The sequence below is a fragment of the Eleutherodactylus coqui genome, chromosome 11 (assembly GCF_035609145.1).
Source record: "Eleutherodactylus coqui strain aEleCoq1 chromosome 11, aEleCoq1.hap1, whole genome shotgun sequence".
Taxonomy (NCBI): domain Eukaryota; kingdom Metazoa; phylum Chordata; class Amphibia; order Anura; family Eleutherodactylidae; genus Eleutherodactylus; species Eleutherodactylus coqui.
This window is the reverse complement of record NC_089847.1, coordinates 37,178,086-37,197,539: the sequence shown is the minus strand read 5'-3', so window position 1 is coordinate 37,197,539 and position 19,454 is coordinate 37,178,086. Positions and strand designations below refer to the sequence as shown.

Here is a 19,454-nt window from a genome sequence, read left to right as displayed (position 1 = left end):
CATAGTATAAACATACATAATATATAAGAATCCCTCACCAATAGACATGAAGTGATTTAACATATAAAAACCAACCCTTCCGTGTAGCCTAAATCCAATAGGCTATCTGAGCAACGGTGACAGATGCAAACACTTGGGCATCATCACTGGAACACAGTTGACTATAAAGACATACCATTGTCACCTTGTTTGGCATCTTAAATGATCAGTGTATCTCTGTCCAGCCGGCGTCCTCCACAGTCACCCCGCATACACAATCAATGACGTCCTCCTGGAGCGGAGCAACGCCCAACATGCTGTCAAAGTCCAAACGTCACATCTGCTCATGTGCGAGACTACGCATCCAACAGTCCACAACACACATGATGATGCATACACGCAAAGCATCACATCCAACAGTCTCATAATGTGCAGTGGTAACGCGCATGGGCAGAATACGTTCCCCCCTCCCCCTTTTAAAACAAGCATCAGGCTATCAGCCCGTTTGTAAACTGCGCATGCGCTAACCTATACTGTGCGTCTGTGTTACTCTATAATATAAATCGTATATCCCATCATATGGTTTATATTATAGAGTAACACAGACGCACATAGGAAGATGAGTCTAGCTGCCATATTTAGTATCAATTGGAGAGGGGAGAGTCTGGTGCGGGGAAGGCTAATGAGCAGCGAGTTGCAGTAGTCGAGTCGGGAGTGGAGGAGGGCGACAAAGAGTGTCTCTAGCATGTCCGTGGTGAGGAACGGCTGCGTTTTAGCAATGTTCCTGAGGTGCAGGTAGCATGTTCGGGCCAGGGATTGGATATGGGAGGGAAAAGGGGAGGTCAGAGTCCAGTGTGACCCCCCCAAGGCAGCGGGCGTGTTGTCTGGGGGTTATGATGGTGCCAGATACTGATATGGAGATGTTTGGGGGAGGTCGGCTGGTTGAGGGCGGAAAGACAAGGAGGTCCGTTTTTGAGAGGTTAAGTTTGAGAACAAGGGGGGACATGGTGTTAGAGACAGCGGACAGACAGTCTTATCTACTTGCATTTCTGATATTAAAATAAATCACTTGTAGGTATTGTTTTGAATGGAATCATGTTAAGCTTTGTAATCTATGGACAGAAGCCATAACTTCCCAAGTACTAATTCTGGTCTGATGGGAGGATAATTGCATATAACTAAAATGGTTGTAGATCTGTTAGACCACATACTATATGTTATTTCCCCTCACAGGTAGATGACTCCCACTCTGTACATCAGAAGCTAACTGCAGACATGGCAGATCAATCTAACCTAATCCGCAGCATGCTAGTGCAGGCCGAGGACTCCCGCCTCATGAGGGACATGTGAGTTTTTTGTCCCTTTTCTTCTGTCAAATTTATAGACTCACCAGGGACGATGCTAAAATTGTGCTTGGAGTAGTAAGCTATCTGAACTGTTGTACTGTTGTCACCTAGGAGGTCAACTAGATAGCAGTAGGAACCCATTGCATTACAATACCAGTAGTCCTTCTCACTGTGTAAACCCATTGACTTGCTAAGTCAATGTAGACCTTGAAATTCGAAATACGTTTATAAAAGTGCAGTTTATGTGTCTACTTGTGTATGTAGCTGCTTACAAAGAACAGTACTTGACATCCATCTTCACATCTAGACTTAGTTTCTCTTTAACTGTTGAGTAGCTTTGGTCTAGTTGGTTTTAGTACTTTTCTATGTTTATCTAGCTGAAGCATACCTCCAGAAAGAAAAATAGTGAGGGAATAAGACAATAAGTTGAATATCTCACTCAACTAGGGAATTGCAAGCTGTATGAGTGTCTTCAGAGAGAACATGGTAGTTAGTACCTGTGATCACAGCAGCATCGGCACTGATTCCACCCAACAGTCTTTCTCTGTACAGTGTTGGCTTGGATAAGAGAGAGGAGAGGGATGTGTAATGTGAGCTACCAGGCTCGTAGAGAATGTGACTGTGAGAAGTCAGCAGCACAAATGGCTGAGCTTTGACGGTAAAGGCTTCAAATAAGCAGTATACACGGAAATAGGTTGAATTTTCAATAGAGGTATAAATTTATATCTACCGCTCTCTTAAAGGGGTCATCCCATCTCAGCATTTTCTGGCTGAGATTAGAATCCTGTGGTTGGTTTTCTGACCACCTTTGCTGGGTGTTATTGAAACAGCTGAGCACTGTATCTTTAGGTTGGGTTCACACTGGGCGTATTCCCGCCGGAAATCCCGCGGTTTGGCTGCAGCAAAAACCGCTAGATGTCCGTTGGGAGAACCGCCGCGGAAAAACCCGCGGCGGCTTTGAAGCGGCCTGGCCGCTCGCTCTTCCGCTGCGGCCGGCGCTCCCATAGAGGAGAGCGCGGCCGCAGCGGAAAGAAAAGATAAATAGACATGCTGCATCTTCTGAAGCCGCGGCTGTGGTCGCCGCAGCCGCGGTTCCAGCCTGACTTACCGCAGCGGATTAGCCGTCCTGTGTGGATGAGATTTTTGAGAAATCTCGTCCACATGGCTGGCTAATACCGAGATTAGCGGCCGCAGGCGGATTTGCCATGGTGAAATTCTGCGCGGAATTTCCGCGGCAAATCCGCCCTGTGTGAACCCAGCCTTACGCTGTTTCTATTTACTTTAATGAGGGTTATACAAATGGCATAAGGCTGCCGCACTCTGCTATTTTTCTAACACCCAGCAAGATGGCCAGGAAAACAGCCGTGTGTTTCTCATCTTGGTCAGGAAGTGCTGACATGGGAATACCCCTTTAAGAATGGTTACAGTTGTTATGCTTATTTAAAGGAAAGGTGAAGATCACCAAATTTCCTCTTAATGATACAGGAAGAACATGAAAAATCGTTACACTGAACTTTACGACCTCAACAAAGACCTGATCAATCGCTACAAGATTCGTTGTAACAACCATACGGAACTACTGAACAACCTCAAGTGTGTAAATCAGGCTATTCAGCGAGCAGGACGTTTACGAGGTACGTGAGAGGTGACCTTAACTGCAGAAGGCAAGCAGCTCATAGACATTTTTGATGGCCAATCCAACACTCCTGCTAATTTTGTAAGGATCTACTTACATTGTATAATGTCTTTGGGACACAGTAAGCTAAAACATAAAGGTCCCTTGATGCAAGCACCGAGTCATGACCGACTCCTAGGGTGACGTCACATTGTGACGTTTTCTTGGCAGACTGTTTTTGCGGGGTGGTTTGCCATTGCCTTCCCCAGACCTCTTTACCTCCCAGCAAGCTGGGTACTTATTTTACGAACCTCGGAAGGATGGAAGGCTGAGTCAACCTTGAGCCGGCTACCTGAACCATGCAGGAATTGAACCCACAACCTTCAGGTCATGAGCAAGAGCTTAGGACTGTAATCTTCTGCCCACGATATTAGGCAGCTATTCAATGTGTTATGATACATTATTGTCTGGTAGTCACTTATCCTTCATCAGGGCTGATGGGACTGAGAGCTGTTGAGTTTGCATAGCCAAAAATGCACAGCAGCTATCACAATCTACATACAGTCTTCAGCAAGTCATATCATGACATTTCTGGAGGGATGATGAGGATGGCACATTCTGTCACTAGGGGTGAAACCTTGGGGTAAAAAAAAAAAAAAAAAGTTTTCGAGTGCTTGGTTAAAACCATAAACAGATTTCAGAGATATAACATTGATGGACTATCACTGTGTGATCTGTCGGGGCTTGACCTCAAACATAATGTCCATGTGGCTGTGTCTGGTACTGCAGCTTACTCAACATGAACAATCTCATCACTATGTCACAAGAGTGCCAGGGCCCCTTCTTTCTGTAGATAGTGTGGATACCTGGCACTGGACCTCCGCAGAGCGCTCACTGATGGCCTTTACTAATGTTTAGACCATCAATGTTATATCCCCCATCTCTCCCTTAAGAACTGAGACATTTTATTTTATGGATAATAGAAATTCGGAAGCATTAAGAGTATTGTTGATGTACATTCATGCAACTGAACAATTTGTGTTCTTTTTACTAGTTGGCAAACCCAAAGCCCAGGTGATCACCGCATGCCGGGACGCAATCCGGAGCAATAACATCAATGCCTTGTTCAGAATCATGCGTGTGGGTGCTACTCCGTCCTAGTCCTCAGGAGTGGGGACGACCGTGATACAGCACGCATGAAACCAAAAGGTTGTGAGCGGTTTACTACAAACTGTTACATCTGACATAAGAAGTCTCACCGAAGGATTGCGGGAATATTTGGGTGTAACAGTTTTCTTCAGGCACAGAACAAGATGGATAGACTGTGAACAGCCTGGAACGCGGGGAAGATTCTGGATAAAGCGTCGTTCCTCGTCTGTTTGTGTTTTGTTTAATGCTGTAATAGGTTTTATATTAAAGGAATACTCTGGGCAATGCCGATACACACTGAATAGCCACTTTATTAGAGAGCGCCATCTAGTTGTGCATTGGACCTCCTTTGGCCTTCAGAACTGCAGCAATTCGTTGTGGCATAGATCCCACTAGATCTTTATATCATCCTGCATGAATACTGGCCCAAGCAGACGGGACGCTTACAAATTAGATGAAGGTACTGACATGTTCTAACCAGCTGATGGGAAGGGGTTGTCAACTGATGCTGCTTGCGCCAAATCCTGACCCTTGTAACAGCATGGTGCAACAGTAATCTGGATTCATCAGACCAGGTGCAATTTGCTTGACTGCATTGTCTGCTCGTCAGAACGACTCTTGACATCCTTTTTTGACCCTTTTTCCTTGAGGAGTTGTTCACGTCTACAGGATTCCCTCTTGCTGGATGTTTTTCTTCTATCACCCCATTTTCAGTATACTTTACACAGTGCTACACCAGAGAACCTCATAAGGTTGGCAGCATATGAAATCCTGGCCTCGCTAGTCTAGCACCGACGACCATTGTCTTGTTTAAAGTCACTCAGGTGGCTCGATTTTCCAATTCCAATGTGGATTCACGCTGAAACTGTACTGTGAAAAACGTGCTCCCCTGTTTTTATGCTGCACTTTGGGATCACAGGTTTAATTTCCATAGAGAGAAAAACTCATATCATGAAAGGGTCGGGGCTCTAATAAAGTGGCCGTCCATTGTACTATGCTTGGTGCAGGGTGTAAGGGCGGTGCATGGCCCATCTTTAGTGGTCTTTGAATCCATGTGTCCTGCACTTGGCATAACTTTTCTTTCCAGAGTCTTCCCTTAAGTTATTACATGTTCATCAGGGTCCCACAGAGTTTACACCTGTGGATACTATATTTATTTTTTGAATATTTATAGCTTTTTATAGTCATGTTGTGCATTAAAGTTTAGTCTTTATAGATATTTCACTTGACTCGTTTCCTTTCTTAGTTAGAGCTGTAGTTTACAGCCTTTGGCTGCCTGTCCATGGATGTTGCGGTATCCTGTGGTGAATCTCTGCCATGGGAGCCGCCCCCCGCGAGCAGGAGCCTGGCAGACAGATCTTCGCTGTCAGCCTATCTGGCAGATAGGCTGACCGCAGCTAATCGTGGCAATTTGCAGCATGCTGCAAATTGCAGCTCGTGGACAGGGGGAGGGGAAGCGCTTTCCATAGCAATGCTATGGAAAGCTTTTACTGCGTTCCCTGCGGGGAATGCAATGAAAATACGCCTGTGGGCAGGCAGCCTAAGTCCCATATTGCAGGAAAGGTAAAAATAAAAAAACTCCTATGCCGCACTTCAGTAATAATTCAGTTTGCTGATTTCTGTCCTCATCATCATGGTAAGGCAGGACACTGGAGATAATTGGGCTCGGTAGGCGCTCTGGCTGCAGTTGTCATCCTATTTGAGGTCACAATCTGCTGCAACACCCTGCTGCTTTTCACTAAGTTTGCAGCCATATTGCTTGTCAGAACTGAATAGGCTACTCAGAAACTGGTGGAAAACCTGTCCCTTTGAGGCTTCACACACACTGATGGCAATACTGCTCATGGCATGCTCTGGAAAAGTGATTCATCATACACACGAGCAGAACCAATGGTGGTTTCCACTTACGCACAGAGGGGAGGGAGGAAAAAAAAACCGCAGCATGCTCTTTTTTTGGCACGTTTTTCATGCGGAAGCCGTCCAGTCCCCGGCCCTTCTGCAATCTGTACTGCAGATGTTCAGCAAGCCGTGTGGACTATCCGCAACAAAGATTGAAGAAAAGCAGGCATGCACGGACGCCGCTGCTGCCAGAGCCAGATTCAGCCTGCAGAATCCGACCAACCGTGTGCATGCGGCCCAATACGGATATGACATGCCGACACAATGACAGTCTTGCCCTCTACTGCTAAAACACTAGTTCAAATGAAAGAGTGGAGTAACTTTTATTGACACTAGGCAGAGAAATTAGTCTTCCGTATGGAGAAGGATAAGGTGCGGCCAGTCCACTAATCGCCAATAATGTGAAACAGAGCTTAGAAATTAGACGGAAGGAAAGTATTGAAAATCGTGGACATTAAAGGGTGCAACGCTAATCAATAGAGGATGTTCCAATGACTAATTAACCTGGGTCAGAGGCGTAACTTGAAGCTTCTGGGCCCCAATTCAAACCCTGTAACAGAGCCCCCAACTATAATGCTTTATTCATAGTACTGGGTTCCCTAGATGGAGAAGAGAGGCCTTATAGGCCCCCTAAGGCTCCTGGGCCCGGGTACAACCGCACCCCCTGCACCCTCTATAGTTATGCCCCTGACCTGGTTCTTTATTAATAATTAAAAACAGCCAATAACTTGTTTTTACAGACGCAGCCCCTTCTTCAGAAACAGCTGAGCAAAGTGCCGCATTTGGATGGAGACTTGATTCCTGCTCCACTACAAAGCAAAGCAGTTTCTGAAGAAGAGGCTGCATCCCTGAAACATGTTAATATTGGCTGTTTTAAATTTATTTAATAAAGAATAACTGGGTTATTTATTGAAACCTCCCCCATCAGTTGTGCCTTTTAATATCCACACGTTTCAATATTTTTTTTCAGACTCGTTCAAATGAGGCAACTAATATGGCTGCATTTCCTGTTGTCAATTACGACAAAATACCTGCAAAACCTTGGTTGAAAAACTATTAAACTTCCAATTCACTATATTTCTTTTTACATTCTGTGTATCACTGAAAAAAGTAATTCCACTTGGATTTTTATCAATGAATTCCCCACATCTGTGTTTTTCCGATTTTTTTCAAAAGAAAAAAAAAAAAAAAAAAGAAAAAGGGAGGTTTTGCAGCAATTTTTCAAAAATCAAAGCATGACAAGGCTGCAAAACCGGGGCAAGCTTATCCCTCCTATATCATAAATTAGTCACAGAAGGGGAAATATAAAAAACAATTATAGAAAGTGGCCACATACTTACTGACTAAGGAGGGCAGATAATCTATCTGCCCTCCTTAGTAACTATATGGCCATTTCCTGTGATTGTTTTTATATTTCCCCTTCTGTGATGTATTATATTAGTGTAGGGACTCACTACAGGCAAGAAACCTTGACACGGTTAGTGAGCTGATGTATCTTGGCCAAAATCGAACTAATTCCTTGCATTTATTATCGCTCATTCACAGGCAGCGTGGCTTTAAAACTGCCCAGGCTGGCAGTACCAATGTGGTTCACTTTTTGAGGTGCAGGGCAAATCGCCAAACTATTATGGCGTCATTAATAGGTTGCTGGTCTACGTGATGCACTACATGTATCAGAAGGTCTGCCACTCTGTATCCACTCTGTGTGGGAGTTTACATTAAGCAGCCACCCCCCCCCTCTATATTAAGAGGCTGTGTGAGTGGCTGTCTCATCGGTGTCCCTCACAGGTGTAATTAGCTCCCTCATTTGGCTGTTTGCTACCTGCATGTTGTGAGGATGCAGCTATCTGACCTCCTTAGTAAGTATATGGCCATTTTCTGTGATTTATTTATTAAATAATGACTAAGTGAAAGCCAATAGACTGTTGTCAAGGATGAAAGCTTTCATAAGGCTCCTCTCTAGTCTTTCCCAAAATGCTTGTTCATCTGATCACGATGTTAGGCTTTCTGAATTTTAAAGCTAATGTATTTGATTTAAAGGTGTTTTCAGTGCAGAAACTCGTAGATCTTCATCTATACACAACCTGTATTCTCACCACTGGGGCATATTAACTCAGCGGGCAGGGGTTTTAGAAGAAAAGAAAAAAAATCTAACTTTGCTCAACTCTCTCATTCACCCATTGTGGCCAGGAGTGTACTAAGAAACCATGGAGCCCCACAGCGAGAATTAGAATCCCTCCCTCACCTGCAGCCTTTATATTAGTTTGTGGGGCTGCATAAACATGAGAAAACACACTCTCTAGCTTTTTATGCCATTCAAGTACTACAGCATTAAAAAAGTAAAAAAATATCACTTATTTTTGCAATATGTTGTGGCACTGGTAGTTAACCCCAGGTTCTCTGACTGACTCCTCTCAGGCTGGAGCAGCTCCAGTCCAACCGACACCACACAAGGATAATGGAGAATTTGATCGACTGACTCCTGAACCCACTGCATACTTCCAAAGTTCTGCACGGACGGTGCAACTCGCAAGCGAAAAGCCTAGCAGTGGGCTTGGCTGGGATTAAGCTCCATCTCCCATACAAGCAGGAAATACTGATTTCCAACTAAATAAGGCACCAAAGTGCCGTTGGGAGATAGGTGTGGAGGCGGAGCCATATATTGAGGGCGGGTATTCCACACCCAGTAGCAATTGTGTGGTCTGCCCATATTGCAAGCGCACAACTGACAGTTGCACAATCCCATTGACTAAGTGGAAGTAAAATGTGATGAAGAGCCACAGCTATTTCCCAGAACTAAATCCTTCCTATAAACACATTTAATACACAATATTTCATTCAGAAGACGCAGATTTCATATTTACATGAAGCAGAGACCATAAAAAAACAGGAAACATGTCCATCGCTTGCTGCCACAGTTGTTGGCCTCAGGCACATTGTGATCAGTGATGTCCGATGCACTTTACTCATCAAAGCTGAGAAACACACAGAGATCATTAAAGCCTCATAAAGAGACAATTAACAGTCTGCACCGAGGCATACTAGAGTGTCCAGGGTAGAAAATAACCAGCTTATCACTCATAGTACACAAAGGCAAAGTCCCAGAATTCTCTGTGGTTGGGGTGATTGGCGTCTCTCTGTAGACTTCTATGGTTGATGTGTTTCACGAATCTCATGGTTTCTTTGTCTCTGTAAACCAAGGCCAGACAGTTGTTCTCTGGATAGACTGTAAGGAGCTGAGGAGACACAAGGGCTTAGTAGCAGGATTAGCTGGAAGCCGAGAGGAGATACTTACGAGGGAGAGAGCGTGGTACATGGACGAAGCATGCAAGGCCATATGGGAAAGCTCACGGGCTGCACTGCAGATGTTGTAGGACCATGGACAACAGAAATCCCATGCTTAAAAAGGGGTTATACCGCTAAACTCATTTACACCTGTCTACAGAATAAGTGATATATCTATGATCACTGGGACCGCCAGAGAAGGCGACAATGGTGGTCCCCATGTTTCCCTTGTGAATGGAATGGTGGTGCAAATGTGTGATCACTTCTCCATTCACCCCTGTGGGACTCACAATAGACAGCAAATAGAGTGATGGTCATGGATGCACCACTGCTCCATTCACTAAGGGGACGTTGGGACCACCATTCTTGTGACCCCTTGGAGTCTCAGTAGTGCCGCCCATACGATCATACATTTATCCTGTGTACAGGCTATAAATATATTTAATGAAAAAGCCGTGGAACAATCATTCAGATTTTCATTGGATTGCCAAAATCTGCAGGATAGATCAGTGTAACCGCTGCCACGAAGGATTATACTTTGTTCAGTATTTAGTTATTGCAGGCAAAAAAAAATAAAAAATTAGAAGTTATACATAATTTCTATCAAACAACGATCTGTTTGTGTAACAGGCAGTCATTCATCTATGAAAGAGCATCCGTTGAACGTGAAAGGGGGTGGGCGGCCCAAAGAGATCTCCGGCGCACTCTGCATCCATTCACTGAGCGATCTGTGTGAAAGCAGGAGTAATAATCGCTTGGACAACTGACAAAAGTCCCGTGTAAATGGACCCTAGAAGATTGCAGGCTAAGAGGGGCATATATGAGTAAAGGTCCAGTGGTCACATCTAGTTTCCCTACTCGCCACTCTGGTCACACAAATGTCCCCCAAATTATTATTTTTTTTAAAAAGGGTGCAGGCCTTTCACACTATTTATCTACCTGCACAGAGCAGATAGTATGGGGTGCAAAGGTAACACTAAGAACCTACATCTGTCTTGTCTAAGCTAAGCCCAGACTTCAACCCTAAGAAGCCGCCCATAGTTACCTCTTCATCTTCCTCCTTTGCAATGTAAGAAGTAAATCCTCCGTACTCCGCTTCCCAGTCTGCAACAGAAAAAAAAGAAAGGTGTCAAAGCATGCAACATATGGGCACAAAGGTTTTCCTCTGCACTAGATTGGCGGCCTGTACTCCAGCAATAGGCTATGATGCAAGCTTTCTTACAGTGTCAGCAATTTTTGCAACAGTCAGAAGGTTGCTTGTCAATTTTCCCAATAAGAAACAATGAAAGTTGTGCTGCAGCCCAACCACTACAAGTCTGTGCAATACCGACCTTCACATCCACAATACAACAGGAGGTCCAGGGCGAACTGCTGGCGCTCAGCATCATTGTCATGTATCATGGTGTAGTGCCCATGCTCCCAGCGCCTCAGCTCTGCAGTGCATGTGGGGACTCGGTCCTCTGTACAAGAGAATTAGACAAACAAGAAAAGAAATTATATACATTCCAACCAGAATCTCCACCAATACATTACCTTCCAGTTTTACGTAACCAAAGTGTATTTAATGTAGAAGGTAAAGTTCTGCTACTGGAATAGAAATTGCATTTCAATTCTAAACAGTTGAAGATCTCTGCTGGCCATCAATGATTAGGAATCATTCTAGCTTACATGCAGAGGCTGAACATCCCATCTCTGATCTAGCTTTACCTCTAGATGAAACCATTCCTAGTCATGTCCTGCTGACAAAGATGCAGGGAGAAACCACTCCGATACATAGAATATAACCTGCACCCGTGGCAGTTGGACATGATCAGAGCTCATGCTTTAGATCTAAAAACGGTTTCCATTCACGGACAAGATTTCCAATTACTTTTCATGTCCCAGGTGGGGGCAGAATGGAGGAAGCAAAAGTTCAAGCAATATGACGACTGCCCTGATCATTCATGATCTTGATTGCTTCAAGTGGTATTCCCACGATCGACTTGTATCACCTTCCCAGAGGATAGTTGAGAAAAGGCTCATTGGTGTGGATTTCATAACGTAGATCCCCACTGATCTCGAGAATAGGAGTCCCTTCTCTCCCTCATTGTACCACCCGCAGTAACGTAGAGATTGAATGGTTTGGTGGCTGAGCATGCATGGTGCCGCCCTATTCACTCCAATGAGGCTGACAGAAATAGTGGAGTACAAGCACTCAGGCCATTTCTGGTAGTCCCGCTGATAAGGAATGGAGTAGCACCATGCATGTGTGACTGCTGCACCATTCCATGTCTTCGTCAATGCAGAGGTGCAATGAGCCCGCAGTGAGGAGAAATGGGGACACGGGATCCCTGTTCTCAGGACCCCCACCGATCAGACTCTTAGCACCTGTCCTTCAAGAATAGCGTATGCTGATTGAGATGGACCTACTATCCTTACAGTTCACATCTCAGGCATGGAATAAACTGTAGGTGGCATTTAATCATTGAAGGGGCCTGGTAAGGTAAGTAGTTCCTCCACTCACCTTGTGAACGAGCAGCAGCACCAGCCTGCTCCACTCCTCTATCTCCTTGTGCTAAGGACCTTGCATGGTCTCCAGAGGAACCTTCACCCTCATCAGAATCTTCATTGTCCGGAGCCAAGAAATGCAGCTTGAGACCAGTAAGGTTGGAGAGTAACAGGAAAAAGGCCTCAGATCGCAGGAAGTCCATGCAGGAGGATAACACATCGGGTAATTCTCCTTTTGCTTTTTTATAACATCTAAAATCACAGAGATAATATAAGTGGAGTACAAATCAGTGATGGAAATAAATGCAAATATTCCACATCTTCACCTCTTGTCGGGTGGGCCTAGAAGTTCCCAATCCATACTCTGGGTCTCCAGCGCAGCGCACACAGCACCGAACCTCTCCTCCTGAAAATCAGACAATAATATAAGATTATAAAAGTGAATAAAAATTCATTTTATTCCAAGGACATGCAAGTCTTTCTCTAGCAATATTCTATTTTTCTAGATCCTTAAATATGAAGTTCTCCTTGCCTTCTGCATTATACACAACAGCTACAGAGGAATAGTGTCATCTATATAAAAAGGGAAATACTCCCTCTGCTGGACATAGTAGCATATAGCAGAGGGAGTGTTTATATATGCAGGTAGCTGGGTGGCTAATGATACTACTATGCAGGTGATGAAGAGGTTATGATATTAGGAAAGGCCACCTCCATCTTCACAACATGGGACTACATGTACATAGCCTCTGCATAGTAGATGAACAGCCAATAGACAGACCTTAAGAAAGTCCTTCAAAAGAATTTCAGACGAGTCTTCAAATTCATCTTGAATCTGGGATTGATATTCAAATGACAGGTACGCTGGATTTACCCACTCATACAGGATTTCATGCTGTGGAGAATCGGAAGAAAAAAAAATTACAAATATACTAAAAAGTTTATAATTGGAATCTGCAGCAATGTTCTAATCTTACATCACGTGGGATGTGAGGGTTACGGATAGGTGCAGGATCCAGATACCGAGGGGGGCGCTCCAAGGAGGATCCGTGAAACCATCCACTGACTGACAGGCGACACTTGTCCTCAGATAACACTTCTGAAACCTGCAAAATAATGAGAAGAAATATGCATGAAACAATAAATGTGTCCTCAATAGAGATGAGCGAACGTACTCGTCCGAGCTTGATGCTCGGGCGAATATTAGGGTGTTCGGGATGCTCGTTACTCGTAACGAGCACCACGCGATGTTCGGGTTACTTTCACTTTCCTCTCTGAGACGTTAGCACGCTTTTCTGGCCAATTGAAAGACAGGGAAGGCATTACAACTTCCCCCTGCGTCGTTCAAGCCCTATACCACCCCCCTGCTGTGAGTGGCTGGGAAGATCAGATGTCACCCGAGTATAAAAATCGGTCCCTCCCGCGGCTCGCCTCAGATGGGTTGTGACAGAGATCAGGGACAGTGCTGCTGGTGCCGGAGCTGCTATAGGGAGAGCGTTAGGAGTTAGTGTAGGCTTCAAGAACCCCAACGGTCCTTCTTAGGGCCACATCTAACAGTGTGCAGTACTGTGGAGGCTGCCTTTTGCAGTGGTGCACATTTTTTTTTTTGCTATATCGGCCGTGCAGAGCATTGCGCCCTGCAGTAATACTACAGGGACAGAAGTGGTGGTCAGGCAGGGAGAGTGTTAGGAGTTAGTGTAGGCTTCAAGAACCCCAACGGTCCTTCTTAGGGCCACATCTAACCGTGTGCAGTAGTGTGGAGGCTGCTGTTAGCAGTGTTTTTTTTTCCAAATCGGCCGTGCAGAGCATTGCGCCCTGCAGTAATACTACAGGGACAGAATTGTGTAGGCAGGGCCAGAAGACATATATTATTGATTGAATATAGGCAGTGGGCCTTTCCTTTAAAAAAAAGGGAAAAAATTCTATTTGGCCTGCCTCTGACAGTCCTCAGCGTTCTGGGTACGTGTGTGCTGGGTGGAGAACTTAAAAAAAATCATACGCAGCCAGCTAAGTTTAACAGCAGGCTTGCGCCAATTTATTTCCTGGCTGGGAAATCACCGCTCTGCTGCAGTTCATAACAGTGCAAGACTGCAGTTCTGTGACACACTGCAGGGCCACAACACATTTATTATTGATTGAATATAGTCAGTGGGCCTTTCCTTTAAAAAAAAAAAGGGAAAAAATTCTATTTGGCCTGCAGGCTTGCGCCAATTTATTTCCTGGCTGGGAAATCACCGCTCTGCTGCAGTTCATAACAGTGCAAGACTGCAGTTCTGTGACACACAGCAGGGCCACACAACACATTTATTATTGATTGAATATAGTCAGTGGGCCTTTCCTTTTAAAAAAAAGGGAAAAAATTCTATTTGGCCTGCAGGCTTGCGCCAATTTATTTCCTGGCTGGGAAATCACCACTCTGCTGCAGTTCATAACAGTGCAAGACTGCAGTTCTGTGACACACTGCAGGGCCACAACACATTTATTATTGATTGAATATAGTCAGTGGGCCTTTCCTTTAAAAAAAAAGGGAAAAAATTCTATTTGGCCTGCAGGCTTGCGCCAATTTATTTCCTGGCTGGGAAATCACCGCTCTGCTGCAGTTCATAACAGTGCAAGACTGCAGTTCTGTGACACACTGCAGGGCCACAACACATTTATTATTGATTGAATATAGTCAGTGGGCCTTTCCTTTAAAAAAAAAAGGGAACAAATTCTATTTGGCCTGCAGGCTTGCGCCAATTTATTTCCTGGCTGGGAAATCAAATCACTGGTAATACAGCATGCTGAGGGGTAGGGGTAGGCCTAGAGGACGTGGACGCGGCCGAGGACGCAGAGGGCCAAGTGAGGGTGTGGGCACAGGCCGAACTCCTGATCCAGGTGTATCGCAGCCGACTGCTGCGCGATTAGGAGAGAGGCACGTTTCTGGCGTCCCCACATTCATCGCACAATTAATGGGTCCACGCGGGAGACCTTTATTAGAAAATGAGCAGTGTGAGCAGGTCCTGTCGTGGATGGCAGAAAGTGCTTCGAGCAACCTATCGTCCACCCACAGTTCTGCGCCGTCCACTGCTGCAAATCCGAATCCTCTGTCTGCTGCTCCTCCTTCCTCCCAGCCTCCTCACTCCACTACAATGACATGCTCAGGAGCGGGAAGACTCCCAGGAACTGTTCTCGGGCCCCTGCTCAGATTGGGCAGCAGTGGTTCCTCTCCCACCAGAGGAGTTTATCGTCACTGATGCCCAACCATTGGAAAGTTCCCGGGGTCCGGGGGATGAGGCTGGGGACTTCCAGCAACTGTCTCAAGACCTTTCAGTGGGTGAGGAGGACGATGACGATGAGACACAGTTGTCTATCGGTGAGGTAGTAGTAAGGGCAGTAAGTCCGAGGGAGGAGCGCACAGAGGATTCGGAGGAAGAGCAGCAGGACGATGAGGTGACTGACCCCACCTGGTTTGCAACGCCTACTCAGGACAGGTCTTCAGAGGGGCAGGCAAGGGCAGCAGCAGGGCAGGTTGCAAGAGGCAGTGCGGTGGCCAGGGGTAGAGGCAGGGCCAGACCGAATAATCCACCAACTGTTTCCCAAAGCGCACCCTCGCGCCATGCCACCCTGCAGAGGCCAAGGTGCTCTAAGGTCTGGCAGTTTTTCACAGAGACGCCTGACGACCGACGAACAGTGGTGTGCAACCTTTGTCGCGCCAAGATCAGCCGGGGAGCCACCACCACCAGCCTCACCACCACCAGCATGCGCAGACATATGATGGCCAAGCACCCCACAAGGTGGGACGAAGGCCGTTCACCGCCTCCGGTTTGCACCGCTGCCTCTCCCCCTGTGCCCCAACCTGCCACTGAGATCCAACCCCCCTCTCAGGACACAGGCACTACCGTCTCCTGGCCTGCACCCACACCCTCACCTCCGCTGTCCTCGGCCCCATCCACCAATGTCTCGCACTGCACCGTCCAGCCGTCGCTAGCGCAAGTGTTTGAGCGCAAGCGCAAGTACGCCGCCACGCACCCGCATGCTCAAGCGTTAACCGTCCACATAGCCAAATTTATCAGCCTTGAGATGCTGCCGTATAGGGTTGTGGAAACGGAGTCCTTCAAAAGTATGATGGCGGCGGCGGCCCCGCGCTACTCAGTTCCCAGTCGCCACTACTTTTCCCGATGTGCCATCCCAGCCCTGCACGACCACGTCTCCCGCAACATTGTACGCGCCCTCACCAACGCGGTTACTGCCAAGGTCCACTTAACAACGGACACGTGGACAAGCACAGGCGGGCAGGGCCACTACATCTCCCTGACGGCACATTGGGTGAATTTAGTGGAGGCTGGGACAGAGTCAGAGCCTGGGACCGCTCACGTCCTACCCACCCCCAGAATTGCGGGCCCCAGCTCGGTGGTGGTATCTTCGGCGGTGTATGCTTCCTCCACTAAAGCACCCGCCTCCTCCTCCTCCTCCGCAACCTCTGTCTCGCAATCTAGATGTGTCAGCAGCAGCAGGACGTCGCCAGCAGTCGGTGTCGCGCGGCGTGGCAGCACAGCGGTGGGCAAGCGTCAGCAGGCCGTGCTGAAACTACTCAGCTTAGGAGATAAGAGGCACACGGCCCACGAACTGCTGCGGGGTCTAACAGAGCAGACTGACCGTTGGCTTGCGCCGCTGAGCCTCCAACCGGGCATGGTCGTGTGTGACAACGGCCGTAACCTGGTGGCGGCTCTGCAGCTCGGCAGCCTCACGCACGTGCCATGCCTGGCCCATGTCTTTAATTTGGTGGTTCAGCGCTTTCTGAAAAGCTACCCACGCTTGTCAGACCTGCTCGGAAAGGTGCGCCGGCTCTGCGCACATTTCCGCAAGTCCCACACGGACGCTGCCACCCTGCAACATCGGTTCAATCTGCCAGTGCACCAACTGCTGTGCGACGTGCCCACACGGTGGAACTCTACGCTCTACATGTTGGCCAGGCTCTATGAGCAGCGTAGAGCTATAGTGGAATACCAACTCCAACATGGGCGGCGCAGTGGGAGTCAGCCTCCTCAATTATTTTCAGAAGAGTGGGCCTGGTTGGCAGACATCTGCCAGGTCCTTGGAAAGTTTGAGGAGTCTACCCAGGTGGTGAGCGGCGATGCTGCAATCATTAGCGTCACCATTCCTCTGCTATGCCTCTTGAGAAGTTCCCTGCAAAGCATAAAGGCAGATGCTTTGCGCTCGGAAACGGAGGCGGGGGAAGACAGTATGTCGCTGGATAGTCAGAGCACCCTCCTGTCTATATCTCAGCGCGTTGAGGAGGAGGAGGAGCATGAGGAGGAGGAGGAGGAGGAGGGGGAAGAGACAGCTTGGCCCACTGCTGACGGTACCCATGCTGCTTGCCTGTCATCCTTTCAGCGTGTATGGCCTGAGGAGGAGGAGGAGGAGGATCCTGAAAGTGATCTTCCTAGTGAAGACAGCCATGTGTTATCCTGGCACACATGGCTGACTTCATGTTAGGATGCCTTTCTCGTGACCCTCGCGTTGCACGCATTCTGGCCACTACGGATTACTGGGTGTACACACTACTCGACCCACGGTATAAGGAGAACCTTTCCACTCTCATTCCTGAAGAGGAAAGGGGTTCGAGACTGTTGCTATACCACAGGACCCTGGCGGACAAGCTGATGGTAAAATTCCCATCCGACAGCGCTAGTGGCAGAAGGCGCAGTTCCGAGGGCCAGGTAGCAGGGGAGGTGCGGAGATCGAGCAGTATGTACAGCACAGGCAGTGCAACACTCTTTAAGGCCCTGGACAGCTTTATGGCTCCCCACCAAGACTGTGTCACCGCTCCCCAGTCAAGGCTGAGTCGGCGGGAGCACTGTAAAAGGATGGTGAGAGAGTACGTAGCCGATCGCACGACCGTCCTCCGTGACGCCTCTGCCACCTACAACTACTGGGTGTCGAAGCTGGACACGTGGCCTGAACTCGCGCTGTATGCCCTGGAGGTGCTTGCTTGTCCTGCGGCTAGCGTCCTGTCAGAGAGGGTGTTTAGTGCGGCTGGGGGAATCATCACAGATAAGCGTACCCGCCTGTCAACCGACAGTGCCGACAGGCTTACACTCATCAAGATGAACAAAGCCTGGATTTCCCCAGACTTCTCTTCTCCACCAGCGGACAGCAGCGATACCTAAGCAATACATAGGCTGCACCCGCGGATGGAAGCATCATTCTCTCTCACCATCCAAAACGGGGACATTTCTGCTTCATCAATCTGTGTATAATATTCCTTCTCCTCCTCCTGCTGCTCCTCCTCCTGAAACCTCACGTAATCACGCCGAACGGGCAATTTTTCTTAGGGCCACAAGGCTGACTCATATAATTTTTCTAAACAATTTTTATACGTTTCAATGCTCTTAAAAGCGTTGAAACTTTAACTTGAACCAATTTTTCGCTAAACTGGGCTGCCTCCGGGCCTAGTTACCACTTAAGCCACATTAACCAAAGCGATTAATGGGTTTCACCTGCCATCTTGGTTGGGCATGGCCAATTTTTTCTGAGGTATATTAGTACTGTTGGTACACCAATTTTTTGGGGCCCTCACCTACAGTGTAATCATAGTAATTTCTATGTCCTTCGCCTGCACTCATGGTACAGAAAGGTGTGTGGGGTTGGCCTACACTTTAGCTACATAAATGTAACTGGGGCCTTGTCTATACTGCAGCTACTGAAATGTGAAAGAGACTGTTATCTCCCTAAACTGCTGCAATGGGAATGTTACTGGGGCCTGTCTTGAGTGCTACTATTACTGAAATGGAACTAAGACTGCGCTCCCCCTATACTGCTGCTAGTGATATGTTAGTGGGGCCTGTCCCTAATGCTACCGCTGAAATGTTAATAATTCTGGGCTCTGCCTATACCGCTGCTAATGGTATGTCACTGGGGTGTGGAAACAGAGGCTTCACAAAGACATGATGGCGGCGAGGCCATTTCCCACCAACGCTGTTACTGTTAAGCTGCATATAACCACGGACACGTGTAGAGGACACATAGTGCCTCCAAAACATCCCCCTCCTCCTCCAACAATGAAAACATTCTTGGCAAATACCTTTGCATTGGTCCGTCTGGTGGCAGTCCAAGAATTTTATCTTTAACGACACAACAAGAGAGCACCACCACCATCCCCCCGCCACGGCCCACTTAATCCTGGCCACATTCCGAAAACCAACTACATAAAAACGCGCTACCAGGTCAACAGTCACCACCACATTACCACCAACGAGGTTACTGTTAAAGGGGTTGTCCCGCGGCAGCAAGTGGGTCTATACACTTCTGTATGGCCATATTAATGCACTTTGTAATATACATTGTGCATTAATTATGAGCCATACAGAAGTTATAAAAAGTTTTTTACTTACCTGCTCCGTTGCTGGCGTCCTCGTCTCCATGGTGCCGACTAATTTTCGCCCTCCGATGGCCAAATTAGCCGCGCTTGCGCAGTCCGGGTCTTCTGCTTTCTTCTATGGAGCCTTTCGTGCAGGATGCCGGCTCCGTGTAGCTCCGCCCCGTCACGTGCCGATTCCAGCCAATCAGGAGGCTGGAATCGGCAATGGACCGCACAGAAGAGCTGCGGTCCACGGAAGAAGAGGATTCCGGCGGCCATCTTCACAGGTAAGTATAGAAGTCACCGGAGCGCGGGGATTAAGGTAAGCGCTCCGGTAAGCTTTCTGTACGTC

The 19,454-nt window shown here is 47.3% G+C and overlaps 2 protein-coding genes across 3 annotated transcripts in view; one reads left to right on the top strand and one right to left on the bottom strand.

Moving 5' to 3' along the window:
* BBS2 (Bardet-Biedl syndrome 2) overlaps positions 1-5,302 on the top strand; it is a 48,493-nt gene extending 43,191 nt beyond the window's left edge. For both annotated transcript variants that reach the window (XM_066583837.1, XM_066583836.1), the window contains exons 16-18: positions 1,213-1,325; positions 2,811-2,959; positions 3,995-5,302. In XM_066583837.1, coding sequence (XP_066439934.1) covers positions 1,213-1,325; positions 2,811-2,959; positions 3,995-4,101 — 369 coding nt within the window. In that variant the 3' untranslated portion in view covers positions 4,102-5,302. The remainder of the gene's footprint in view (positions 1-1,212; positions 1,326-2,810; positions 2,960-3,994) is intronic.
* A 3,490-nt stretch (positions 5,303-8,792) lies between these two features.
* Positions 8,793-19,454, bottom strand: part of OGFOD1 (2-oxoglutarate and iron dependent oxygenase domain containing 1) — a 30,924-nt gene continuing 20,262 nt past the window's right edge. Inside the window, exons 7-13 of the mRNA XM_066583834.1 lie at positions 12,738-12,866; positions 12,542-12,655; positions 12,087-12,166; positions 11,777-12,012; positions 10,605-10,733; positions 10,319-10,377; positions 8,793-9,224 (exon numbers count right to left, since the gene is read on the bottom strand). Coding sequence (XP_066439931.1) covers positions 9,063-9,224; positions 10,319-10,377; positions 10,605-10,733; positions 11,777-12,012; positions 12,087-12,166; positions 12,542-12,655; positions 12,738-12,866 — 909 coding nt within the window. The 3' untranslated portion in view covers positions 8,793-9,062. The remainder of the gene's footprint in view (positions 9,225-10,318; positions 10,378-10,604; positions 10,734-11,776; positions 12,013-12,086; positions 12,167-12,541; positions 12,656-12,737; positions 12,867-19,454) is intronic.